Source organism: Dipteris shenzhenensis, chromosome 25 (genome assembly GCF_047967505.1).
Source record: "Dipteris shenzhenensis isolate YYH24624 ecotype China chromosome 25, Dip_SZ_1.0, whole genome shotgun sequence".
In the NCBI taxonomy this organism is placed as follows: domain Eukaryota; kingdom Viridiplantae; phylum Streptophyta; class Polypodiopsida; order Gleicheniales; family Dipteridaceae; genus Dipteris; species Dipteris shenzhenensis.
In genome coordinates, this window is record NC_141620.1 from 37,401,287 (window position 1) to 37,428,852 (window position 27,566).

The following is a 27,566-nucleotide window of genomic DNA, read 5'->3' on the forward strand; positions in this document are numbered from 1 at the left end:
GAACCTTCTATTGAACAAGTCATCCTATCGACGAAGTCGTCCCTCTCAGTTCCCAGCCATGGCTGACATCTAAAATTGTCAACCCTTCATTGCGTATATATCCCCCGGCTTAGAACCTGGCCTCCCAGCTCCATCGCCTCTACCCTACAAACATTGCCGCTCTATATTCGACTTGCATTCCCAACTTTCCCAAGGATTATCGCGCATATAACCTCCAATTCCAAACCGTTCATCGTCATTCCATGCTCTCCAATAGACTCCCCCTGCTTTTGGCTGCTCTTTTCTGCAGCTCCTTCCTTCTACTAATTCCTCAGCCCGGGAATGGAGCGCCCATCCGGCCTCCCGACCTCAGAAAGTGTCAGCCGGCCACCGCCACTTCCGTTGTGCCCCCCTCGCTCACACTCACCTTCCAGTGCTGCCTCCCCTTGCCCAAAAGGACCGTCAGGTTCTCTTCCAAGCGATATCCACCGGTGAAAAGGATCAGACGGCCCGCTCACAAGGCGGACCAGGACTACGTGAACAAGTACAACAGAGCTTATGAGCTGATGAAAGCTCTTCCGCCTCATGATCCCAGGAGCTTTGCAAGGCAAGCTGATATTCACTGTGCCTTCTGCAATGGAGCCTATATGCAAGCAGCTGGCAGCAATATCACCCTACAGATACACTTTTCCTGGCTTTTCTTCGCCTGGCATCGTTGGTATCTGTATTTTCACGAACGCATCCTGGCGAGCCTCGTCGGGGACCCCAGCTTTTCTCTTTTGTTCTGGAACTGGGATAACCAGGAACAAGGAAACGTGATGCCGGCGGCCTTTGCTGAGAACGGGACCGCGCTCTACGATTCCAAACGCAACCCGACTCACCTTCCTCCAGCGCTGGTGCGACTCAATGCTCTCTCTACTACTACCAGTAACCTGCAGATCATTAACGAAAACCTCAATGCCATGTATCAATCCGTGGTAACTGCAACAACACCGGAGCTCTTTCTGGGAGGCGCCTACAGGTGCGATTCTCTGAATATCCCCGCTATTTGTACGGCGGTTGGGTTGGGTTCATGTTCCTAGGACCTTTTAAGAGTGCTTCTGCCTTTCCACGACTGTATATTTTCTAGGGCTCCTACTTTCGAGACGGACGAGTACACTACTACTAGAAGGTACGCAGCGAGGAAATCAGCCCTGGCGGACCGTTGGTTCTACGTTCATAAACTCATGAAATTCTTGTCTCTGGGCAGGGTAGGTACCAACACCATCAACTCAACTGTATTGGATGCGCCTCTGGGTGGAAGTATGGAGAACGGCGTGCACAATGCTATGCACTACTGGACCGGCGACACCCGGCAGCCGCTCCTGGAGGACATGGGGGTGTTCGCCACAGCAGCCCGCGATCCCATTTTCTTTGCTCATCATAGCAATCTCGACAGGCTTTGGGAGGTCTGGAGGAAACTCCCGGGTGCAAGGCGCAAAGACCACACGGATCCTGACTTTCTGGACGCAGAATTCGTGTTTTACGACGAGAAGGCGAACTTGGTGAAAGTGAAGGTACGAGACGCTCTGGACTCTGAAAACCTCGGCATCAGGTACGAGCCAGTGAAGGCGGACGAGCTGTGGATAAATTACCAACCACAGCCAACCTCCAGCAATGCCACCAACGCATCAACATCGACGCCGGACGTGAAAGAAATAGGTCCAGCATCGCCCGACCAGACGAGCATAAACCTGGGCGAGAGGCTGAGTGCACTCGTGAGCCGACCTGCAGCGCCATCAGCTCAGCTGCTTAAAGCCAAGGGTGTGAACACTGCGGAGGAACTGGCGGAGGTACTGGTGTTACAAGGCGTCGAGATACCGAGGGACACCTTCGCTCAGCTCCGAGTGTTCATCAATCTGCCGGATGCAGATCAAGACACAAGCACCAGCGGTGCCGAGTACGTGGGCTCCTTCAACGTCGTTCCCTATGTGGGAAACGCCAAGCACTTATTCGCAAACGTCAAGCTGGAGATAGGCGACAACATCAAGAAGATCGGGCTTGAGAAGGTGCAGAAGGTGGTGATCACCATTGTGGTGAAAACGCACAACAACCAGCATGTGGATGTCAAGCTGGAAGGGATGGAGATCGAGTACCAATAATCATCTATACCGGTTCATGTCATGTTGTTAAATGTCGATTCATTCATTCTTTTGTATCCGATTTAATAATTCATTCACTTGGTCCGTCAATGGCTGCCTACCCTGCATGCACCTGGAGGGGATCATGGAGTTGTTGTTTGGTGACAATCGTTCTTTCGATTCCTTTATTCATTCCTTCATTGGCAATGATGTTGCGAAATGTTATCTTCATAATTAAAACTAGTGTGCGACCAGTGGCAAGCCACAAGTTACAATTACTTTCCTTGAGTCGCTTCTATTTCGAAAAGATGATGAGAAGTTACAAAAATTTTGGATAGTGAAAGAAATGGTGCTACTGTTCAGAGCTCATCAAAAGATTTCAGGTTCTCCATGATCCATTTCACCGCACAGTAGAAAAGTTCCTACTACAACACCGGGACCAATACTCTGCTCTATTGTTGCTCCTCCATTAGGCCTTGCAATTGCTCGGGCTTCTGTCAGCATTATTACTCTCCAACTTCTTCTTCCGAAGCTCTTCCTCCCCGTCTAAACATTTTCGCCCAATGCTATAGGAGCTTCTTGCCATCAACAAAGGCAGCCCATATGGCTAGCCTTACTCAGCATTCTTGCCTCCAGTGCCTGGTGCCTTCTCTAATTCCAGATTGCTCCCCCCAGAACTTATGTCGAGGGGGCCATTATCATCATTTCTGGTGACCTGCCAGACTCGCCACCATAGCCTACCTCCGTAGAAAAGGATTGCTTAGCATCATTGATAAAATATTTTGGGAGGTTGTTTACTCCAGAATTGATGCACCACAGAATACTATCCCGCTTTCATTTCAAGATGAAATACAATACCTTCTTAGACACTTCTCGAATTTGAAAATCCACATCTTTACTTGTTTCTCACTCTCCATAGGCATTGATAATGCGCTGAACCTTTTATGACACGGTTGTATTTCCTACGACACTCCCAGACTCTTCATCATTGATATCTGCCTGCCTGTAAGATTTCTCGATTCGCAGTGCTCACCTAGCGTGCACTCAATGAGTCTGCAGCTTTATTTTCAGAAAACCCAGGTCTAAAAAGGGGTACTTAGATGATGAATTTGATTATAGATGATGAATTTCGTAATCAACACACTCCAAAAAAGCTCGCAAATATTGCTAAACATGGCTGCGGATTCGATAGGCAAAGCCAGATGAAGTAGCAAGCGATCAAGGAATACGGATCAAGCGATGAAGGAATGCGAAGTAGCAAGCGATGAAGGAATACGGATCACTTACAATAATGCAAGATGAATACAAATGGACACCGCTACATGCGCGTGTTAACTACCACTTTTGGAACGTTTCCCCAAAAAAGCATCCAAAGGCACACAATGATCCATTGTGATCTAACGAGGCACAATTCTCCAATCGTCCTCCCCCAAACCTCTCCTTAAGAGAGAAAAGAGATGATCACAAGCAAATGCATAGACCCGAACCCGAGAATGTGGACTGGACTATTTGATCCACCAAGCTGCATAGTTCTAAGTTCTATACTATATGAGACTCGTCAAAGTTTGAAAAACAAACTTATTCGGTTTAAGGGGATAACTTAACCGGTGGCTTATCGAAAGTCAATCTAAGCATAGCATAGAAAGAACAAAAGTGTGATTAACGAATAAACTAGTCAAATGACCTTGGGGCAAGATGCTTGTCTCGAAAATTTGTGACCATGGAAGGCAATTGAATACATGTGAAGTTCAATATCACAAAATGAATTCAAACTAATAATAACAATAGGAGATTCAAATTTGAGAAGCACCCAAGCGTTTAGGTCTTCCTTCCCTTAGGTTTCCTATGTTGGGATATTTAGGTGTGGGAATACTAGGCCTAAAAGAGTCCGTCGCTCTTGGTATGAATGTGGCCTAGTTAGTTGTGCCACTTGTGAGTATTTAGGGTAAGTTGACCCAGATTAGATTCTTCTCATGTGTCACATCATCTATGAGGTCCAAAGGATTCCCTCCAAAGTGACATTGTGAGTGATATGTCTGAGTTGAGAAGATAAGGCCAGCCAACCTATAAAGTGGCACCATTGTACTTGCTTACCATCTACCAATGAGCTACCAATCTACATTGTGCATTGTCCGCATTGTCTCTATCGTATGATTCCTTGCTTACTCTCTCACTCCCACCATGGTTTTCTACTTGGTATCATAGCAGGATCCTCCTTAGCTCACCATGCTCCTTCAGCTTCTTGATCTTACTACATCTTATCTTTTTCATGACCAGTAGCATGACCCATCTACAACGGGTTAGGCATTCATTCTAGATGTTGGTATATAGCCTCATTGGTTGGAAAGGCAGACCCCTAAACTCTTGGCAAATGTTCAAATAGAAGCTTATGATAGAGAAGCTTTGTTCTAGGATAAATATTGATTTTTATCTTAGAGCAATAAGAATTGAAGAAGCTTGTTTGCTCGCAATGATTTAATTTCAAAAATAATCTATGGATATAATGTAATCTTATTATGGAAAAGAAAATGGATTTACTTATAGATTACATATATAGATATGGAATTTCTGGCATTTACAATCAGCGTTGAAAAGCTTAGATGTTGTGCTTTGACTACCTATCTTCACCTTTTGCAAGCCCTTATTTCTGGACAACTTGAGAAGTTGAGTCAGAGATATGCTAAAATATCAAGAGGAAGTGTAACTTTCATGAACTTGAAATATAAGAAGACACGGAGGAAAATATTCATCCATCCTTTGCCCTTTCCAAAGGAAGCACTTGCCTTTTGCAACTTCTCCTCATGCCATCTCACAGTGCAAGTCAAGCCCTTGTGTCTGAAACACTTTCTTCTCCTTACATTCACCAATGCCTTTGACTCTGGCCTTTGGTCAATTATCAACAAAAAGAAACCTCTTTAACAATGTTGATCCTCCACCTACTCCTCGCTCCATTCTCCCCTACCTGTCATGCCATTTTCTACTCATTGATGCCACTCCATCTTGATTGCATAGGAGCATTTGGTATAGTAAAGCCATTTTTCTCCACAGTATGATGAATACTAGTCTAGAATGGAACATCGGCCCTCTTTGCTCGCCTACCTCGTTATTTTTTCAAAGAAGCAATATACCATTATTCATCTCAAATAACTAACTACTCAAATTCTTGATGGCAACATATCAAATTCAATTTGGAATCAAGATGCATTCCATGCTAAAAAAGGCAAAACAACTACAGTCGCTTACACATGAAACATGAAAACTTGTCTACCAAAACGTAGGCACAATCAAGCTAGCACATTTGATGGAGTGAATGAGGCAGATGAAGGACCCAGGTGAAGGGGGAAGCCAGTTCTTTGACAATGGTTCTTAATGAATTTCAGTACTTCATATCTATAGCCAAGTTGGGTCCCTATTCCATAGAGGGGCTGTAGAGGAATTAATTTGAGGCTTCCACTACAAGACACGGGCCTCTTTTCGAGGTTGTCTATTGATGCTTTGCAGACACGGGCATGAAGATCGTCGGTATGGTTAGCGAGCATGGAAGGTGTCGGTGTAGATGTCAAAATAGCAGTCTGGTATGGTAGTCGGCATATATGTAGGTATACAGGTCGGTATATACCGACCCCCATGTCGACATACATACCGACCTACAAACCGTGACCACTACCAACCCTTGCACCGATGCTTTCACTGACTTTGGGGTAGAATTTTCCACACCAATGTTTTTATAGAGCATCATTTACAAGCGTCCCAAAATAATTTTGGACCACAAGTTTGGTCATTTGAAAGATTAAAAAAATAAGAGTATGTACACCAAATTTGAGATCAAAGCACTCATATATTGATAGTGAACTTAAGATACAAATTAATGTACAAAATGTCACTACAAAAATGTGAGGGCCAAATTACACAAAGGAAGTCTCGTCGATGTCAAAACTATGAATCAATAGAATTTACATCGATAGATTCATCTTGAGCCAACTCTTGCACACCAAATATTTCTATCTCAAGGTTTACATACAATTGATCACCTACATCATCATCCCCTATTGTATGTCTACCAAAGCCGTGATTTCCACCTTCCTCCATTACAGTCCCTTCTTAGTGGCCCATATCGTCATCTTCATCCTCTTACCTAGATCCATCGGCATCATTATTTGGATGTTCTGCTAGCATCTCCATATCCACATTCCTATCTTCAAACATATGTTTGCTTCGAGGAGCAACCTAGACCACGTACCACCATCTTGGATCCAAACGATCTAGATGAAAGACCACCTACATTGAAGATACAAATTAGGTGCTAGTAATTATATTCATTTATGCTCAAGTATAAATATATATATATATATATATATAGGAACATCTACATTTGTTTGAAATTTAAGATATTAGCTTTTCATCAGTTGATTAGTATGTACATGTTCACAATGCTCTAGAAGAGCAAAAGTATCACTTTCATCAGTCCAAGGTCTAGTAGAGCCAATGGCAAAGAAACCACAGCTCTCTCTCTTGACTGTAGCATTGGGACCATTGTAGATAGTTCTAAACCATTTGACATAAAAAATAAAAATACTAAATCGTCTAAAATCAATTTCATAGATGTCACGTATGGTCCCAAAATAATCTAAGTGCAAGCAGAGAAGATCAGTATCAGAAGCACTTGCTTCGCTATCTTGTACAAAGTTAGCCATGACTCCACAATCATATGTGACTCTCCTTGAATCGACGTGTTTCACATGAAAATGCCATGCATGTAACCACACTGCACTATACTTTTTGTACTATAAAAGAACCTAATTTTAAAAAATCCTGATGCATTTTTGTAGCGATTTTGATCAAAAATACCCAAATTAAGTACAAACATAAAGTTACATGTGGCATACATCCGACTACAAGCTCCTGCTCTCGATCAGTTGCATCCTCTCCATCATCTTTGGCCTCATGAGGAGCTTCTTGTAGCCAATTATGGGACATGTGTTTGGGGAGAAGAGCAAGGTCTAGTGGATATGGCACCCTCCGCCTATGCATGACTCTAAATCTCGTCCTCTTGTTTATTCTTTTTTCTTTGGCCTCTTCGGAGTACCGGAGGGGCATTTAAACTGTACTGAAAAGGAGGTATCCTATCGATGTGGAACCCTAGTCTCACAAACCATCTGTGAGTCCGTGCATACCCGCATCGCTCATCTCCCTCTGCTGCCAACCTCATGGAGGAATCAAGAGCCAACCATGGCAACCTCTGTCTCCCTGATGTGTAGTCCCCATATGATCTAACCCGATGTAGATATGTGATGGTTTGAAAGGCTGCATCTAGCTGGAGTGGAGAAGCACCAAACTCGGCCTGAATGATGTGATGTGGTACAGACGGTTTCCCCCGGATCATTCGTGAGAGCATGAGGATCTGCAGGCGCTCCACCCGTGTCCACTCTATCTCTGACATGTCAGGCCCCCAACAAGGGCTGTCATACATACCGGCTGGTCAGACCAAGGAGTCGAAGAGAAGAGCCTTGGTCCGAGGGTCTTGGAAGTGGGAGTGAAAGCATTGTCTCTCTAGCCGGAGTGGGTCTCATCGTGAAGATCGGGCCGGAGAAGATGACCCCTAAGTAAGTGTATGAGGATACGATCTCAAGTGGTGACCCACCGAAAGTAAAAGTAACCTGCTTCCGTTGCATGTTTGCTCGAGAGGTGTCAAAGATCATGACCTTGGTCTTGCCAAGGTTGACCTCCAAATCATGGGATAAACAAAAAGCCTGCAGTGCATCCAGGTGTCGTTGGAGCCCCTCGGGTATAGATGACCAGAGTGCCACGTCATCTGCATAAAGAAGAATCCTGATGATGATCCTGGCAAGTGAGCAACTGGTCCCTCCGAACGCCCCCATGAAAGTCTCAAGCTCATTGATGTAGAGGCCAAACAGGGTCGATGATAAGGGACAACCCTGCTTGACCCCTATGGTACTCAGGATCTCATCTGTCCAACCTGCGCTTGTTCGAACTCGGTCTGAGACTCTCTCGTAGTGCCATGACTGCCCAGATGATCTTCTGATCAAATCCCAGTGTCTGTAGGCGTGTGATGAGACGAGCTCGAGGTACTGTGTCAAAGGCTTTGCGGAAATCCACAAGGCAACAATATACCCTCTCCTTTCGTGATCTGGCCTTCTCAATGACACTCCTGAGTGTGAGTATGTGATCCATAGTCCCATGGTCTCACCTGAAACCGGCCTGACCCTTTGCTCTGAGCCCTCTCATCTTTGCGAACAGGCTGACCGATGCATCCAATACAGCTGCACAGATCTTGGACATCACATGTCCAATCATGAGTCCTAAAGTTACTCGGGTCCATGGGATCCCCTGCCTTGTGGATGGGGGTGATGGTGTTGAGTGTCCAGGTGCGGGGGAAGCCAAGGCAAATAGCGTCATTGAATAGCTTTGCTAGGGGCTAACGTGTCGATCCCATAAGCGATAAACTCAGTGCATAGCCCCTCGTGATCCTTCGCTCGGCCATTGTGCAGTTTCAATGTCGCGTCCTTGACTCCCCCTCTAGTGAACAACGTGCAAGTGGTGGGGCGAGGTGTGTGTATGAGATTTGGAGTGGGCTAGTGTGGGACATCATAAAGATGGTGTGCATACGTATGCCAGACTCTCGTGTCGGTGAGGGGTGATGGGGACCTACGCTCAAGGAATCTCCGCAAAAAATCCTTAGAGTTGCTACTGTACAAGATGTGCAGCAGCTTCTCCTCATTTCGACGAAGAAATGCCTGCTTCTTCCGACGTACGAGACGTCGGTAACTTGCGTACCGTGTCTGGTGTGTTTGGGAGGTGACATCTGGTTTCAAATCAGAGCTGACGGCGATAAGCCTTGCACTCCGCATCGTACCAATTGTTGCAGGGTACAGAACCAAGAGGTGGTGGTCTAGTGGACTGTGTGGTGTGGGGAAAGATTTGGAGGACAGCCTCGTGGAGTGTGCGACTAATCAGGGCAGCACGGTCCTCTATGAGTGGTATGTGATCGATGTAGGTTAGGAGTCTGTTTAGGCGTCCAGAGTAGGCCGGTGAGAGGCTGTGATCAAAGTGTATGTCGTGGTAGGTGTCGTTCTTCCTATGCGGTGTGTGTGGCTAAGCGTGGGTGGCGATAGTGAAGAATAGGTATGTGTGATCAGCTTCTAGAGGGAGTGGTGCTAGGGTGAAGTCGGTGATACATGAAGTGAAGGTAGGGGATCCCATGATGTAATCTACTACACTAGTGCCCCCCCCTCCCGTGTGGGAAGCACAGCCACACATACGTACTGCAATTTTGAAGATGCTGCAGTACAAGTCAAAATTTTGGTGGACACAAGTAAGGCAGGAGTGCAGACAGAGCAGTTTTTGGAGGTTGAGCTAATTTTGCCAACATAGGATCTCCTTGTAGCTATCCTAGCCTTCAGAAGTTTTGCACTGAGTTCGGGGTCGGGAGGAGATGCCTATATGATATCAGGTGTATTGGCTGATGGAGGAAGTTGAGTTCATTGCTCCCCCATGATCTATACATTAGGGTGTACTTGGGCTAGTGCAGCCCGTTATATCAGTATACGACCGAGCAATTAAAGCCTTCAATCATTTTGTTGAAGAGCGCACCAAATGCCTGCACAACATTTTCAAGATGGAGCGTCAGTAGATCATTGCTCGGTTTTGCCAATTGCCCAAGCCTACAATGCTCGAGCTCTCTTCTTATTACTCCAAAATTTTGCAGGAGCTTGTGAAGCTTATTAGTAGCCATACCATTTTGAGCTGACTTTTTTCAAATGAAACCAGCCCAAAAACGTCTTTGGGCCTCTTTTTTTTCCATGGACCACCCCTTTCTTCGACGAAAGGGGTTTTTGGGCTGCTTTCATTGTAAAAGAGCAGCCTAAAAATCCCTTTCGTCATCGAAGAAAGGGATCTTTGGGCCTTTCTTGCATGGCCCATGGAAAAAAAAGAGGCCCAAAGACCCATTTTTTCAACAAAAGGGGTTTTGGTCAGCTTTCATGTTAAAAAGAGCAACCCAAAATCCGTTTCGTAGAAGAAAAGGCTTTTTGGGCTGCTTTCGTGTGAAAAAGGGAAGCCTAAAAACCCCTTTCGTCGAAGAAAGGGGTCTTTGGGGCTTTTTTTTGTAGATGGCCATGTGAAAAAACGAGTCCCAAAGATCCCTTTCTTCGACGAAAGGGCGGCCTCTTTTTTTCACATGGGCCATGTAAAAAAAAGAGGCCCAGAGATCCCTTTCTTTGACGAAAGGGGTTTTCGGGCTGCTCTTTTTAATATGAAAGCAACCCAAAAATTCCCTTTCACTGAAGAAATGGGTCTATGGGCCATGTAAAAAAGAGAGGACCAAAGACCCCTTTCTTCAAAGAAATTAGGTTTTTGGATTGCTTTCATGTGAAAAAGAGCAGCCCAAAAATCCCTTTCGTCGAAGAAAGGGGTCTCTAGGCCTATTTTTTTTACATGGCCCATAGACTCCTTTCTTCAATGAAAAGGAATTTTGGATTGCTTTCATGTGAAGAAAGCAGCCCGAAAACCCTTTCTTCGAAGAAAAGGGTCTTTGGGCCTTTTTTTAAATTGCCCATTATGGGCAATGTAAAGAAAAAATGCCCAAAGGCCCCTTTATTCCCAAAAGGGGTCCCTATGCATGGCTTCATTTCATGAACTTTGAGGCAAAAAAATACATTCCTGATTCAATTTGCTTGGATGCTCAGATGGTTTTGCTCGAAAAATAGAAAGCCTTGTGTAACGGTAAGAGATTCTCTTGGATGACCTAGTTCACCTCATGGTATGTGAGAGGACCTCAACGCTGTACTGGAAGGCAGGTAACCTGTTTATGTGTTGCCCCAAGCTCTCAAACTATCTACATGTGCATGCATACCAACACCTTTGGTCGTCCTCTGCCACTACTACCATGGATAAGGACAAGGCCAACCAAGGAAGGCGACGTTGCCCTGTGGTGTAGGAGCCATATTGCCTAATGCAACATAGATACGTGATAACCTGAAACGCCACATGTGCCTGTGGTGGGAATGCTCCGAACTGAGCCAGGACTATCTGATTTGGGATTGAGGGCTTAGTCATCCGTGAAAGCATGAGAACTTAAAGCCTCTCAACTTCGGCCCACTCTATCTTTGATAGGTCTGGCCTTCAACCAGGGCTTCCATACTTGCCTATTGGTTGGATCAAACAGTCAGAGAAGGGTCTTGGTCTGGGGTTCTGGAAGTGAGAATGAAAACACTATCGCTCTAATCTGGCCAGTGTGGCGCACCCCCTGCTCAATTGGGCATGTGGTGTTGGTCGCATCGTGAAGATCGGGCCAAAGAATAAGACCCCCAAGTAAGTGTAGGATGCAACAACCACCACCGGCAATACTCCTAGGGTGAAGTGTCTTTGTGGATGGTTGTCTAGGATGTGTTGTAGATCATGACCTTTGTTTTACCATGGTTGTCCTTCAGCATGTTTCTTACTGAAGGTATGAAGTTCTGAAGGTATGAAGTTCATCAAAGTGCCGTTGGAGACCCTCTACTGAGGAAGAGAGCATGACCACATTATCTACGTACAGGAGAATCTGGAGCAAGGAACTTGTTAGGGAACAACCAACCCCTCCTAGTGTCCCAATAAGGGTCTCAAGCTCATCTATGTATAGGTCAAACAAGGTTGGTGATAATTGACAACCTTGTTTGAGCATAGTACTCATGATCTCCTCTGTCCACCCTACACCTGTCCAGAACCACGACTTGAGACTCTCTCATAGTGCCATGATTGCCTAGGTAATCTCCTGATCGTATCCCAACTTGTGTAGACATTTGATGGGTTGGACCCTTGGCACTATGTCAAATGCCTTGCGGAAATCCACAAAGCAATAGTAAGCCCGTTGTCTCTGTGCCCTAGCCTCTTTGATGACCCCCTTGAGAGTAAGTATTTGATCCATGGTCCAGTGATCTATTCGGAAGCCTGCTTGTCCCACGGCTGTGAAACCCTGAAGCTTTGCAACCAGGAAAACTTTTGCATCAAGCACTGATGCATAGATCTTGGACATGACACGCCCAATCATTATGGTCTTGTAGTCTTTTGGGATCATAGGATCTCCTACCTTGTGAATGGGGGTGATGGTGTTAAGGGTCCAAGAGTGTGGGAAGCGTGTGCAAATTGCTTTATTGAAAGGCTTCACTAAGATCGGGGCCAAGGCATTGATTCCATATGGAATGAATTTAGTACGTAGGCCCTCATGATCTTTCACTCTGATGTGAAGAAGCTTCAGAGTTGTGCATTTTTCATTGCTTGCTGTGAAGGATGTGCATGAGGTGGAGCATTGTACATGTGAGTGTTTAGGTGCTAGTTCATTAGGGACGTCATACAACATGCATGCATAGTGCCAAGTTTTGGTGTTGTGAGAGGGGATGGGGCTTGCTGCTCAAGGAATCTCCACCAGAAGTCTTTAGAGTTGTTATTGAATTTTTTAAAATTAACTCCTACTTGTTCGGGAAGCCAAAAGCCTTCTTCTTCTGGTGGACCAGATGGTGGTACTCGCGTATGGTCTTTGTCTCACTCAGAAGGTGATGCTTAGATTTGAGTCAGAGTTGTCGGCGCAAAGCCTTACACTCGTCATCATACCAGCTATTGCAGGACTGAGGTGAGGTGCTAGGGGGCATGTGGATGATCGAGTGGTTTTTGGGAAAGTGTGTAGAGCGGCCTGATGGAGAGAGCATGTGATCAAGACAGCTCGATCCTGTAGGAACGGTATGCGGTCAATGTCTCTTAGTAAATCGGAGAAACTTGTGGAGTATTCGGGTTTTAATTTGTGATCAAAGCGATGTCTTGGTAAGTAGTGTGTGTGGATGGTGTCGTATTGTGTGACGTAGGCATGTCTATATATACTAAAAGATTGATAGGTGTGGTTTGCTCTTGGGGTGGTGGTGAGACTGAGAAGTCAGTAGTGAAGGCAGGAGATCCCATGAGATAGTCAACTATGATGGAGCCCCTCCCATATGGGAAGCAAGTCAACTGCTTGAGGAGAGCCGACGATCTAGGCCATTATAGATGATAAGTTCATATATTCTGCCGAGCATGTCCATAGGATGTGACTGGGGCCTGTTTGTTCACAGAGACTCCAGACATCTTGGCCTCGTCTATACTGAGATCTGGTAATAAGATAGAATCATCACAGAATAAGATATCTTGGTAATAAGATAGAATCATCACAAATATTCAAAAGTGATACCTAGCATGTACCTATCTTTGTGTTGAAGTCCCCAACAACGAGAACTTCCCCATGGCTCGAAAAATCCATGATGTTCAAGTGTGTGTGTGTGTGTGTATATATATATATATATAGAGAGAGAGAGAGAGAGAGAGAGAGAGAGAGAGAGAGAGAGAGAGCAACCGTAAAAGCTTGTGACCTATGATCTATTAGGAATGGAGCCAAATGATGTCTCTATGACTTATGAAGAGATCCGCAAACAACGGTTGGAGGAGAATAAAAAACGTATGCAAGTAAGGATTATTTGCTTGCAATCAAGTGTTTGCAATCTTTTTCTCATCTTCTTTTTATATAAGTAGGATTTTTTTTCTTTATTTGTTGAGACTCGGTAGTCTCCAAAATTAGCTCCCCCTTCGAATACTAGGTAAAATCATACTTTGCTGTATTTATTCTTACAGAAATATCAAATAGAAAAGGTTTGATATTTTGATTCTCATTGCAGGAGCTTGGGTTATGTGATCTTTCTGAAAGTTTAACAAAGAGCGCTTATCCGGCATCAACTGTAATTATTTTGAGCATGTTTTGAGCATGTTTAATTTCTTTTGTTGTGTTTTCCATATCCAGTCAATCGCAAAACGGATTTTTACTGGACCGTTACAGGAAGGGTGTAAATTCAGCACAAGAATTGAAACTACTCAGTTACATGTTTACATTTTCATGCAGTGTAGGACAAGCAAAGCACGGGCTCCCAAGGAGACTTCATTCATTGAAGTCCGTCGTTCCACACGTGTTGCAACTTGTCCAAAACCTGATTATCGAGAGGTGCAATTAATATGACCTGAAATGCAAGAATATCTTTGTGGTTCTTCCATCGTAACATAACTATCAGGGGCCTACTTCAATCCAATACTAATCCTTCAGATTCATCCAGGTTTTTGATCTACCCCCAGCTAGGAGAAGGTAAAATTTTATTGTTCCATTTCATTATTATGGATGCCAGTAAATCTCTTGTGGGTTTCATACTTAGTACCTGGAAGCATGTGTGAACCTCCTTGCAGCTATTGTTGCTCAAGCCGTCTGCCAAAACAATATGCATCTGATAGAGAAAGACTCAAAGCAGCAAACAAAGCAGAGAAAGTGAGAGAAGGCCTACAAACTAGTAATCCATCATTTGTGAAGTTGATGTTGCAATCACATGTATCCGGCTGCTTTTGGTTGGTGAGATACCTGATGCCTAGTGGTCTTATTCATGCCAGAAATTCAAGTACAGCTATAAAGAGGATTGATGACAGGTTTGTTGAAGGAAGGAAGAATTATGCTAGTGGTTAGTAGACAGAAATAATTGTCAATGGGAGGAGCAGTAAAGATGCCATCATATGACCATTTAATCTTTGTAGGACATAAAAAGCTGCTGAAACAAGGTTTCTATGAACAAGGATCCATGAATTGTCTAGCTTTATAAACATGTTGGATCACTGCATTACATTGGTTGCTAGGAACATTAGTAGTGACGATAAATTTTAATGTTTCTGCCACAAGTTTGTAGGAACTCTTCAAACTAGAAATTTTAGGAACCTTTTGTTTTCCAAATATATTATAAATAAAATTATATTAGTATATAAACGGAGATTTTTATGCAAATTGCAGTGTGCAATTTAGACACATGTTAGAAAACAGAGATGGAGGTTGCTTGCTACAGCCAACGCTACAAGTGCATAGAGAGATGCAGACAGTAATTGAACTATGCTCAAGAGGATAGAAATAGTAAATATCTATTGTTCCAATGGTGGACCAAATCCCTGTACAAAAGGTGTGCATAGTATGCCTGTAGCGGGAGATAGACTATCCTCACTCTCTCTCCTGCTCAATACTAACTGAATAGATAACTGCAACTGAATAGATACAACTGAATAATGAATGCCCAAAGGGCTGAATACAACTGTATGGAGGGGCTGAAACCCTCACTGCAAAACTAGAAGACTAGACTACCTAGAGGAGGTGAATCCTCACTAGATCCCTGAAGAGGCTGAGGCTACCCTGCTGGTCTGCTGCGGGGAGGCCTGACTCTGTTGCTCTAAAGGCTTGAAGGCCTGAGGAGTGGATGATAAATGAAGGCCAAAGGGCTGCTTTTTATAGGCCCCCTTGGGTCTCAAAATAGACCGACCAGAATGGCTGACCGTACTGCTGCCCACTGACTGGGCTGACGTGGCACCGACCAGTCCACGTGGCAGCCAGCTGGCTGCTGACATGGTGCCTTTGCCGCGATTGCTGCTGCGACGGTTGCTGTGCAGGCTGCTGCTGCGCTGGCTGCTTGCGTGGCAGTCCAGTAAGGCCACGGGCTGTGGATGCCTGTGACATCCCCTTCTGCTGAAACTTGAACTAGGGTAGAGAGAAAGCCGCCTTGTAGTTTGCAAGGAGGTTTGGATAGCCTGCGGGAAATCTTCCTCCACCCATGGTGCTTCGTGGGAGCCCCTGTGTTTGAACTTGACAGCGTACAAGTGTTGTCGATTTCTTGTTCCCCTTTTGAACTGATGAAGTAAAATCTGCTCTGGTTCAATGATCTCGGTCTCATCTACAACTTCAGGCTGCTCCACATCTGGTACTGTGGTGAGTGCCGGATCCATATATGGTTTGAGCGAAGACACATGAAATACTCGGTGCATGGTCCATGTCGAAGGTAACTGCAACTTCATGGCTACATCATTCACCACCTTGATGATTGGAAAGGGTCCAAAACTTTGATGAGAAAGCTTCGGACATTTCCTTCCAATCTGCTTGAGACGTTTCTCCATGATCCGCAGATAAACCCACTGCCCTTCCTTGTAGCTTACATCACGCGTGTGCTTGTTGGCTTGCGTTCGGTAGGTCTCCTGGGCTTTGGCAATGCGGTCTTTTACGGACTCCATGATCTACTCATAGGTCTCTGTGATGCGATCGGCTTCGTATACTTTCTTGGATGTCCTGGTGAGAAGGGATTTAAACTTCTTGCTGAAAGCTGCCTCATAGGGAGTCCGACCCACGCTGGAAGAATGGGTGTCATTGAGGATCCCTTGAACTAGGGGTAAGTATTTTTCCCAGTGGGATTGGGCATCCACAACATAGCATTTCTGAATATCAAAAGCTAACTTATTGTAGATTTCTGTCTCGCCATCGGTCTGCGAATGAAAACTGTTGGAGAAACTGAGCTTGGTACCAAAGTTGTCGAACAGGGCTCCCCAAAACTGACTAGTAAACTTGGAATCCCTGTCGGACACAATGATACGGGGCATGCCACACATCGGATACTACCATTGGAGAAATAAACGAGTTGTGTCTTGTGCGTCGATGGTACCTTTGCATGGAATCAGCATGACAAACTTGCTAAACCTGTCAATGATGGTAAGGCACATGTTGTTCCTGGTACCAATAGCCGGTGGAAGGTGTGTAACAAAATCCATACTGATCTGCTCAAAGGGTTGGTTCGGAATCTCAAGGGGATGGAGTAATCTTGGTAGCTTCCCATGAGATACCTTCACTTGTTGGCACACTTGGCAATGAGACACATACTAATGAACATCACTGCACAAATGAGGCCAAAAAAATTTGCGCTCTATCTTCTCGAGAGTGCCTGCGACGCCTCTGTGTCTGCCTGCTGGAGAATCGCGCATATCATGGAGTATGGTAGCACGGTATGAGGGTAACACGGTATGCGGGCAACACACAAAGTCGTCCTGTGAAGAATAACCACCCGTCATGTATAGCATAGTCGCCTAGGTGTTCATCACAAGCATGACTTTGTACCAAGGTGTCTTAAAATCCGCATCTGTATGGTACTAGTTGCACATTTCTTCGATCAAAGACTCCAGGACTATGGAAATAGAGGTGACCATTCCCCCTTGTCGACTAAGAGCATCTTCCACAACATTCTTTGAGCCGGGCTGATACTCGATCATGCCGCCAAATTGCTGAAAAGTCTGGCTCCATTTGGTTTGTCGATTGGACCACTGAGCGGCAGGCATGGTTTGAAGCCATCGCAAGGCCTGATGATTTGTGCGAACTGTGAAATCCTGACCATAGAGAAAATGTTTCCATGTTTTGAGGGCATGGATGACTGCACATAATTCCTTGTCATAGACTGAGTATTTGGTCTCTGCTGGAAGCAACTTGCGTCCCTTGAATGTGACGGGGTGACCGTTTTGCTCTAGAACAGCTCCAATGGCATAGTCACTGGCATCCGTCCGTACATCAAAGGGTTGATCCCATTGTGCCAATGCTAGGCACGGTGTTGTAGTAACTGCCTCCTTCAGCTGGGCGAAGGCTGAAAGAGCTGCTGGAGTAAAGGTGATAGGCTGTCTCCTAGCTTTTACCCCCTGTAAAAGATCGGTGATGGGTACTGCAATTTTTGCCAAATCCTTGATATGCTTCTGGTAGGCCTGGCAAATGCCCATAAACATCTGAATCTCTTGTGATGTGGTAGGCATCTCCCACTCCATAATATCCTTCACTTTGGTTGGATCCAGGCGAACACCTGTTGGAGTGATGATGTAGTTTAAGTAATGTACCTCTTCCGAGAAAAAACTGCTTTTCTTGGTGTTGATGTATAACTGGCTGTCCTTCAGAAGTTGAAGAACCTACTGAACATGTTTCACATGCTATTCTGGATCCTTTGAGAAAATCAGAATGTCATCGAGAAGCACAAAAACACTCTTACCAATCAATGGTTTGAAGATTCGAAGCATCATACGGTTGAAGGATGCGGGTGCCCCTATGAGTCCAAAGGGCATCACTGGGCTTTTTCTGTGTGGAAAGTCGTCTTCTGAATGTCCGGCTCATGAATCCAGATTTGATGGTATCCACTCTTCAGATCAATTTTCGAGAACATCTTGGCTCCGTCTAGATGCTCTAAGATGTAGTTGATTCGTGGCATGGGGAACTTGCTTTTGATGGTCAGCTCAGTGCGCGGTAATCCACACACATCCGAGCTGAATTGTCCTTCTTCTTGACGAAGAGGATCGGAGCTGCATACTGTGAGTTACTAGAGCGGATGAAGCCACTGCGTAACAACTCCTCTAACTGCTGCTCAAGCTTCTCCTCCATTGTCTTGTTGAGATGGTAAGGATGCTTGCTGGGAGGTGATGATCCAGGCAAAAGCTCAATACGATGGTCCTCTGGCTGAGTGGGTGGTAAGGCTGGAGGCAAGCTCGATGTGAGAAAAATGTCTTGGTATTGCTGAAGCAAAGCTTCCTGCTCGGGGGTCATATTCGAAACTTTTGTATTGATCGCGTTGACATAGACGATGTATGCTTCTCCTCCCTTCCGAATCTCGCGTGCTATCTGGATTGTGGAAATCAAAGGGCGAGGCAAAGTGTCTTTGAACCAAGCAATGAACTTGCCCCCGTGGCTTGGAATTTTGAGGTCCAAACCCTGGTTCTGATAGTCTGCGCGAACTTCGAACTGGTGCCACCATCAAGCTCCCAAGATGATGTCCGCTACTTGAGTTGGTGCGACCCAAAAATTACGGGTGTCGGCCCATCCTCCTATTTTTAGAGTGGCTCTTGAGGCCACCTGGTTGCTCTCTGCCTGCTGTCCTATGAATGACCCATTTAGGGCAATCGTAACTGATGGGGTGAGAGTCAACCGGGCTCCCCTGCAAACACTCCTTGCTGTTGCTCTGGGGGGGTGATTTTTTGGTGAGCTTTTTGTCACGAGCTTTTTTTTCAATTTTCATGAATATTGCGAGCTTTTCATTCACCCATCTCCCTAGCGTCTCTATTCCATCCAGGAGCTGAGAGGGGGTGTTAGAGGCCGACATCTCCTGATGTCACCTAGAGAGAGAGGGCCTTGCTTATGGATATGAATGAACCTGACATGACAACTTCGTAAAGTAAGGCTTATGAAGTAATGGAAGGATCCTCATGACAATAATGTGTGCATGGAATTTGGAAAAACCTTTCTTTGAAATCAAAATGAAGGTATCACAGCTAGATTGGGAGGAGATAAGCAGAAATCGAAAACCAACATGAAGAGAAGTCCCATCCACACAGTGCACTATCAACAAATAAAGAGATCAAGAGACTTTTTTTCACTTGCATTCCACTGAACAGTTGCAGGGCTGCCTTGCCATGCCCATTCTGAGCACAACCAGCACTTATGTCACTCCAGGAGACCACATTCCACTGTGACATCTCTGTGAACACTGCCCTTGCATCATTTAGGTTCACGCACTTGCAATACATATGGACAAGGGCATTCCCCAGGGCTTGTAGTCTGGTCCCCACACCTCTGTCAAAGCATATTCAGGGCATATCCTCCTCTTGCAAAACTTAATCAAACTGTCACACCCTGACAACGTCTCTAAACTTCATGACCCTATCTGGCCTACTCCTTATCTTTCACAAAATTCGTGCTACAGCTCCTGTACTATCTCCCTCAAGTCTCGAATTATTTCCACCCTCTCCTTAAGGCAGTTTCTAGTCAGCCTGATGTTGCCATACACAGCATGTCCAGAGATCATTGCACCCCATGCCCTTGCATCATCAAGGCTTTCACACTGGCCATACATGTTGATGACAGCATTTTTTATAACATCTGACTCCCCTCCGTTGCAGCAACAGTAGCATGGATCACTCAATCCTCTGCTAGGCAGTCATGATGGCTCACAAATCCATAAGGCAAAGAGTAGCAATGCCTCCTTGCCAACATGCAGCAATCAGGAGATCACATCTTGCTGCCAACAACAGTAGCATGGATTACTCTACCCTCTTCTAAGGCTCCCATGCATTGGAATATGAGTCTATTTGGCTTCATGCCACTATGTTGCATTTTCTCAAAAAGTTCAAGAGCAAGAACAGCATTCCCATGTTCAGTGCATCCTGCAATCAAAGCACCCCATGACACTATATCCCGATAGGTCAGTTCATAAAATTCTCTGTGCGCCTGAACAGTTGTAGGGCTGCCTTGCCATACCCATTCTGAGCACAACCAGCAATCAATGCACTCAAGAGACCACATCCCACTGTGACATCTCTGTAAACACTGCCCTTACATCATCTAGGTTCACACACTTGGCATACATATTGATGAGGGCATTCCCCACAGTAACATCTGACTCGCATCCATTGCCAGTCACACGACCCTCTTCTAGCGCAGTCACAATGACTCACAAAATCCATAAGGCAAATAGTAGCAAGGCCTCCTTGCCAATACACAGCAATCAGATACACAGCAATCATGGCACACCAGGAGATCACATCTCACTGTAGCAACTCTGCAACAAACACCACCATCACATCCTCTCTGCTGTTGCATTTGCCATACATATTGATGAGAGCATTCCCCACAACAAAATCCAACTCCCATCTGTTGCTAACAACAGTAGCATAGATTACTCTACCCTCTTCTAAGGCTCCTATGCATTGGAATATGAGTCTATCTGGCTTCATGCCACTATGTTGCATTTTCCCAAAAAGCTCGAGCAAGAACATCATGCACATGTTCAGTGCATCTTGCAATCAAAGCACCCCATGACACTACATCCCAATAGGTCAGTTCATAAAATTCTTTGTGCGCCTGAACAGTTGCAGGGCTGTCTTGCCATGCCCATTCTGAGCACAACCAGCAATCATCGCACTCTAGGAGTCCACAACCCATTGTGGCATCTCTGCAAACACTGCCCTTGCATCATCTAGGTTCACGCAATTGGCATACATATTGACAAGGGCATTCCCCACATAGTAACCTTTGACTATGGATCCAAAAAAGAGCAGAAAGCATAGAAAGAAAGAAAGAAAGAAAGAAAGTTTACTAAAGTCTTCAGAAGACCGATGGGTCTATGAGACTGTGAAAATCCTGATACAACGAGTTGTGGTAGTGGAGCTACTAAATGAGCGTCCATACCAATGCAAAATGCAAAATGCAAAAAAATGCAAAAATGCAGAATGGCAGTACTAAGTCCTAAGTCCTAAGTACAACATAGTCATGTCGATGGTCGACTATATATCAATCTCAGCATCATCATCAATATCATCATCCCCAGCAACAACAAGATATCAGGATGGATGAGGCAGTGGAGGCATGAAGTTGGCAATAGAGTGCTGTCGGCCACTCAGAGGTGCGATCCTGGCACGTCTGCTGGTCGTAGCTCTGCGTCTAACCAGGGCTACTGTGACCCCCGTTGGTCAGGCTCGGACTCTAAACAAGGAGGGGATGTCTCCAAGTGTGATTTGTGTGTCGACCCTCTGTTTGAGCTGTCGGGTCACGAGCTTCGGGTCACGGTCATGTCGAGGCCTTGTCTCGTTGGGGTCCATGTGATTCAGCTGAAAGAACTCCGTGATAGAGCTCTGAGAGGAATCAACCGAGGAAGAAGTCTGCTCCTGTCTCCATGCTCGGAGTATCCTCTTGCGGTGTCTAAGTGCCTTCATGAATGAAACCTGCCAAATACCGCTGGTATGGGTAGGAGAGGAAATGGGCTAAAATCCCATAACTATCTCTGAAGAGGCAGTGGAAACGTCCTCGGATCTCATAGTACACAGGACACCTGAAGATGAAATGCTCCTCTGTCTCAACCTCCTGTATGTCACATAGTGTGCATATGCGCCGCTCCTTGGGTAGTCGCTCTGCTCTGCCGCTCTCGATGCGAAGTCTGTGTGAAGAGACCCGGAACTGCCCAAGAGAGATCCTCATCGAGTGGGTAGGTGAATCTGTGTGTATCCTGGTGGGTCAATGAAACCCTCCGTTGTGATATGTAAGAAGTGATCTTTGTAGAAGCTAAGCTTCACTGGGAGTTCGCTCGGTTCCAACCAGGTCCGAAAAGTGTGTAGCTATAGTAGATCCTCACGGATAACCTGGTTGACCTCGTGTGATAAGAGGGGAGAGAACGGAGCATCCATGCTATACTAGCAGGGAGGTAGTCTATCCATGTGGAGCCCCAGTCGCTCAAACCATCTCTCTGTACGTGCATACCAGCACCTCTGATCTCCTCCTGCTGCAAGTGCCATAGAAGAGGATAGAGCTATCCATGGTAGCCTGCTACGCCCCGAGGTATAATCCCCATATTCCCTAACTCGGTACAGATATGTGATGACCTGAAATGTAGCATCTAGCTGTAAAGTGGGTGACCCAAACTCAGCCTGAATGATCTGGTGAGGAACGGATGACTTACCACAAATTATCCGTGATAGCATGAGAACTTGTAGCCGCTCCACACGGGCCCACTCTGTATCCGACAAAGTCTGGCCCCCAACAAGGGTTGCCGCACATCCCCGTTGGGCGAGCCAAGGAGTCAAAAAGCAACCTCTTGGTGCGTGGATCTTGAAAGTGTGAGCGGAAGCACTGCCTCTCTAGCTTGGCCAATGAGGCATACCCTCTACTCAAGCGTGCCTGCATCGCGGGTCTCATAGTGAAGCTCGGTCTGGAGAAGATAACCCCAAGATAAGTGTATGATGAAACTATCTCAACAGATGACCCCGCAAATGTGAACTGCTCCTGACGCATGATGGCTGGAGATGCATTGAAGATCATGACCTTGGTTTTACCCAGGTTGACCTTCAAATCATGAGACTCACAAAAGGACTATAGTGCGTCTAGGTGTCTCTGAAGCCCCTCTGTTGAGGAAGACAAGAGAGCCATGTCATCTGCATAGAGCAAAATCTGGATCAACGTGCCCGCAAGAGAGCAACCTACACCTCCCTGTGTCTGCATCACTTTCTCAAGCTCGTCAATGTAGAGGCCAAACAAGGTAGGCGACAAAGGACACCCTTGTTTGACCCCGATGGTACTCATGATCTCGTCTGTCCACCTGGATCCTGCCCGAACTTTGCCATAAACTCTCTCGTAAAGTGCCATGACAGCCCAAATGATCTCCTGGTCATAACCCAAGTCCTGTAGGCGCCGTATGAGGCGGGCTCTCAGGACCGTGTCAAATGCCTTGCGAAAATCCACAAAGCAACAATAAACCCTCTGCTTCCGTGACCTCGCCTCCTCGATGATACATCTGAGCGTCAGAATGCGGTCCATGGTTCCATGATCACGCCGGAATCCGGCCTGTCTTGCTGCTCTGAGTTCTCGACACTCTGCAAGTCTGCTAACCTCGGAGTCAAGTATTGATGCATAAATCTTGGACATGACATGTCCAATCATAATGGTCCTGTAGTTCTCCGGGCTCATGGGATCCCCTGCCTTGTGGATGGGTGAGATAGTGTTAATGGTCCAAGTGTGTGGAAATCCCAAACAAACCGCTTCATTGAAAAGCTTTGCTAAGATCGGGGCCAGGAGGTTAATCCCATATGCAATAAACTTAGTGCATAGTCCCTCATGATCCTTCGCTCGGCCATTATGAAGTTTCATTACAGCATCCTTTACCCCTCCTCTAGTGAAGAGGGTGCAGAATGTGGGACGAGGCATGTGTGAGAGGCTAGGGACTGGCTGATTTGGGATGTCATAAAGTGTGTGTGCATAATCAAACCAGATCTGGGTGTGAGTAAGTGGCGGAGGGGACCGTCCTTCTAGAAATCTCCGCCAAAATGTTCAGTAGTTCCTCCTCATTTCGACGAACGAAGTCTAGTTTCTTCCTCCGTACCAGTCTACGGTATTCACGTAGCGTATCTGGTGCGCTCGAAAGACTGTTTTTGGTTTCGAATCTGAGTTGACGGCGTAAGGCCTTACACTCATCATTGTACCAACTATTATAGGGTACGGTTCCAGGGGGTGGTGGGCGGGTGGAGCGGGTGGTGTGGGGAAAAGCGTGAATGGTAGCCTCGTGTAGTGAGCGGGTGACAAGGGCAGCACGATCCTCTAAAAGGGGTATGAAGTCAATATAAGCGAGAAGTATGTACAGACGGCCAGAGTAAGAAGGTGAGTGATCCCGATCAAAGTGTATCTCGTGGTAAGTGGAGTAAGCACTGAGTGGGGTGGAAGGTGCTGTGCGAAGGGAGGTGGAGATGCGAAAGAAAAGGTATGTATGATCAGCCCTTGGGGGGAGAGGTGCTACAGTGAAGTCAGTAATGCGAGATGTGAAGACAGGGGATCCCATGATGTAATCAACAACACTGGAGCCTCCCCCATGTTGAAAGCATGTGAAACCACCTGAAGCGGGCCATCTGTCAAGACCATTATAGATAATGAGATCATGTATCCTGCCTAGGTCTAATAGGGCCTGCCCATAGGATGAGAATGGACCTCGCCTGTCAACCGAAACCCGTAGCATACCTGCCTCCTCAAGGTCAACATCTGCCAGTAGAGTGGAATCATCTCTGAAATCAAGAAGTGGTACCTGACGGGTCCTTGTCCTCGCGTTGAAGTCCCCCATTAGAAGGACTTCTCCGCGGCTAGAAAAGTCAACGATGGACTGATAAAGGGTAGGAAATGGGGATGTCTCATCATCACCTCGAATATCTCTGGCAAAGTGGGAGGTCTCCGGGGGGAAGTAGCAAACTGCGACAAACAGATCCTGGCTGTCCACGTGTCGTATCCGGATCCAAAGAAATCTGGAATGTGTATCTCTCTGCTCTAGTGAAATGATCCCCCGAAGTGTGGATTTGAAAAGGACTGCAACTCCACCTGAACCTCGAACTCCTCCTGTACCCCTCGTCTCATCTCTATAGGCAGACTCCCATGTATATCCGTGGAAGAGGGCGTTTTGGACTCTGATGTGTCACTGTATAGAAGACTATGTCATGGTCTGTATAGGATTTCGAGAAGTTTCCTAGTTCTGACCATAAGGTACCATTACAGTTCCAAATGGTGCAGGACAAGGTCTCGGATATCTGAGTCTCATAGACCCTGCTTCCCTATGTAGGGGAGGGGGCAGGTGTCCTACGAGGGTCTGTAAGAAGGCGTCCCTCTCGTACCGCTGCCCACTTTCCCTCCTTTCAGGCCTGATCCCGCTGCTGCAGCAAAGAGCGCCTCTCCTCAACCTGTAGAGGTGTGCGGTCCACATCCATAGAGATCGCTGGTTGATCTCGAAGGACCGACCTGCGTCGTAGAGCTGAAAGTTGTGCCTGAGTGTCATGAAATTGTATGATCAGGGGTTGCTCTCGGTTGGGATCTCTCCCCACCCACCATGCCCTCTCTATCCTGTGCTCAGCCACACCCAGGGTAGCGGTCACGAACACAGTCACATCTACCATCGGTGTAGCCTTAGTGCGTGGGATCGTGCGTACTCTGATGTTGAGAGCCTTACTGGCTCTCTGCTGCTGCCCCGTGAGGGTAGCCGAAACGGTGACCCTTGCGGGTTCCTGTTTGGCCACATCAACCCATCTGGAAGTCTCCTCAATAGCAGATTGCATGCTCGCAATCTGTGCCTCGACCACTGGGGTACTCCCTGGGGCAGTGTGTATGGCTGTGACCTCCTGTCGGAGCTGCATGATATCCTGTCTGAGTCCTTGAATAAGACCCGCCTGCTCCCGAATGGCCCTAGCTTGCTCCTGTATGATGCGGCTCTGCTCCTGGTTGAAGCGGATCTGCTCCCGTGCGAAGCGAGCTAGCTCCATCTCACGCTCACGGAAACTATGTATCTCCGTGAGCAGGGTCTCACGGGCCTCTGGTGTATCAATCCACCCATGTCCATGCTGAAACTGTGGTGACTGTGGCATGACTGAGTCCGAAAACTGGACGGTGGCTGAAAGAAAGTTTATTGAAGTCTTCGGGAGACCGTGAAGGTCTATGAGACTAAAGATAACTGATACAATGAGCATAACGGTGGCGGTCTCAAAACGGGCCAGCCAACCGTTTCTACAAAAAAGAGGTTATGAAGGACAGTGTGTCTAGTTCTGATACAAAAAATATGTGTCTACCTCCAGATGATACAAAAAAGAAGGGGGGGGCACCAAAAATGGGGCAGAGGGGGGAGATACAGTATATATGTGCAGGTGGTGATCGTCAGAGACCAATCATAGAGGGGCCGTCAAATGGGAGGTCGGAAAAAACCCTGCGATAGATGATTGGCCTCTGACGTCACGCGGCCTAGTCGAGCTCGGTCGTCGGGGGCGGCGGGTGGCCCTGTGGATGAGGGCAACGGTAACCCCGGTGGGGCGGGCAAAGAGCAGAGACGAGATGTCATGGACCCGGATGTGTGAGTCTGTCCGCTGGCGCAGCTGCCGTGGCTCTGGCTCTCGCTCACGTCCGCATCGTCAGCTAGACTGAGGAGAGGTATCCTGTGACTGGAAGAAATAAGTGATAGGCCGTTGGGTGTCCTCACGTTGTGTGTGCTGCTCGTGTCGCCGTGCTCGGAGAGAGGTATCTTGGTGGCGAGTCATCTCATGTAAGAAGGCGGCTAGGCATCGCTGATCCGGGAACTGCAGCATGTGTGGGAGGGAGATGACAGTGGAATGGATGAGGCAGTCCCAACGAGGTGTGGGAGGGTGGGCTGATTGAGAGGGAGAGGGGAGAGTGAAGCGTAATGCGGCACAATGTATGACACTCTTGTGCCACACAACCACCATGACCTAGGATATAGTATGTGTTACATGACAACCTCAACAAGAACATCAAAAGTGATGATCACAAGTATTACTATCAATACTACATAGTTTATGGAAATGCTATTATGTACTGATTGATCGCAGACACATGTCAGCAACAACATTGTCATTCTCTATGGAAAGAGAATGGCGACCTAAGTCTTCGCAAAGCCTTGCCATCCCAAAGCAACGTGCAAAGACATCGATGATGCAATCACCAGGGTCTGTGAATGTTCTGAGTATCCACCTACAAGAAGCACTAAAAGAGATCAGAGGATGTTTGACAATCCATATTTGTTTTCCTTGAAAGAACTTCAATTATACCCCATAAATTCAATATGTGCTTGTATAGGGTCTTACTCGTGCAAGTAATCTGATCTTTCTGCCCCTCCTCGTAAGTAAGTTGATGCAACTTGTGTCCGTTTTGCGACATGTTTACGGTCACACTCGTGTAGCACTGATGTCTTTGCTGGAAAAAGCTTATTAGAGACATTTGCACCTGCCTGTCGATCCATGTGTGGGAGGTCAGATTTTCCATGCCAGAAGATACCCATTTGTAGATTGCGAACCTAATGGATGATGACACCTCGAGTTAGATACATCCAAATCATGCTTATTAGACCAATATAAACAAATATTTAGGTGATTTAATGTACCTCCTCTCCATCATCACGTAAATAACCAAAGTCAAGAAGCACCGTATATGATCGATGGAGCTTGAACTCGGCCTTCTTGCATGTGCAAATATATAGCCCCAATGTTCTGGGAGAGAGCAAGTCACGTACCACCCCTGGTCTGCTACGAAGTCATTGGCAAACTCTGCCACCCTTGCAGAGA

At 46.3% G+C, this 27,566-nt stretch overlaps 2 protein-coding genes across 2 annotated transcripts in view; both read left to right on the forward strand.

Moving 5' to 3' along the window:
• The first annotated feature begins 242 nt into the window (after positions 1-242).
• Positions 243-2,120, forward strand: LOC147885842 (polyphenol oxidase I, chloroplastic-like). The gene is made up of 2 exons (XM_087396231.1): positions 243-1,000; positions 1,229-2,120. Exons 1-2 carry the CDS (start codon positions 243-245, stop codon positions 2,118-2,120), a joined length of 1,650 nt encoding a protein of 549 aa, XP_087252357.1.
• An 11,388-nt stretch (positions 2,121-13,508) lies between these two features.
• The window catches only part of LOC147885843 (B3 domain-containing protein Os06g0194400-like), a 46,938-nt gene continuing 32,880 nt past the window's right edge, over positions 13,509-27,566 (forward strand). Inside the window, exons 1-5 of the mRNA XM_087396774.1 lie at positions 13,509-13,586; positions 13,796-13,855; positions 14,017-14,115; positions 14,225-14,253; positions 14,352-14,511. Of these exons, the coding sequence (XP_087252900.1) occupies positions 13,509-13,586; positions 13,796-13,855; positions 14,017-14,115; positions 14,225-14,253; positions 14,352-14,511 (426 nt within the window). The remainder of the gene's footprint in view (positions 13,587-13,795; positions 13,856-14,016; positions 14,116-14,224; positions 14,254-14,351; positions 14,512-27,566) is intronic.

Bases quoted from the DNA above. Each gene is read 5' to 3' on its own strand.
- LOC147885842 (XM_087396231.1), top strand. From the start codon at position 243: ATGCTCTCCAATAGACTCCCCCTGCTTTTGGCTGCTCTTTTCTGCAGC. The intron at 1,001-1,228 runs GTGCGATTCTCT...GTCTCTGGGCAG, and splicing joins TTTCTGGGAGGCGCCTACAG to GGTAGGTACCAACACCATCA.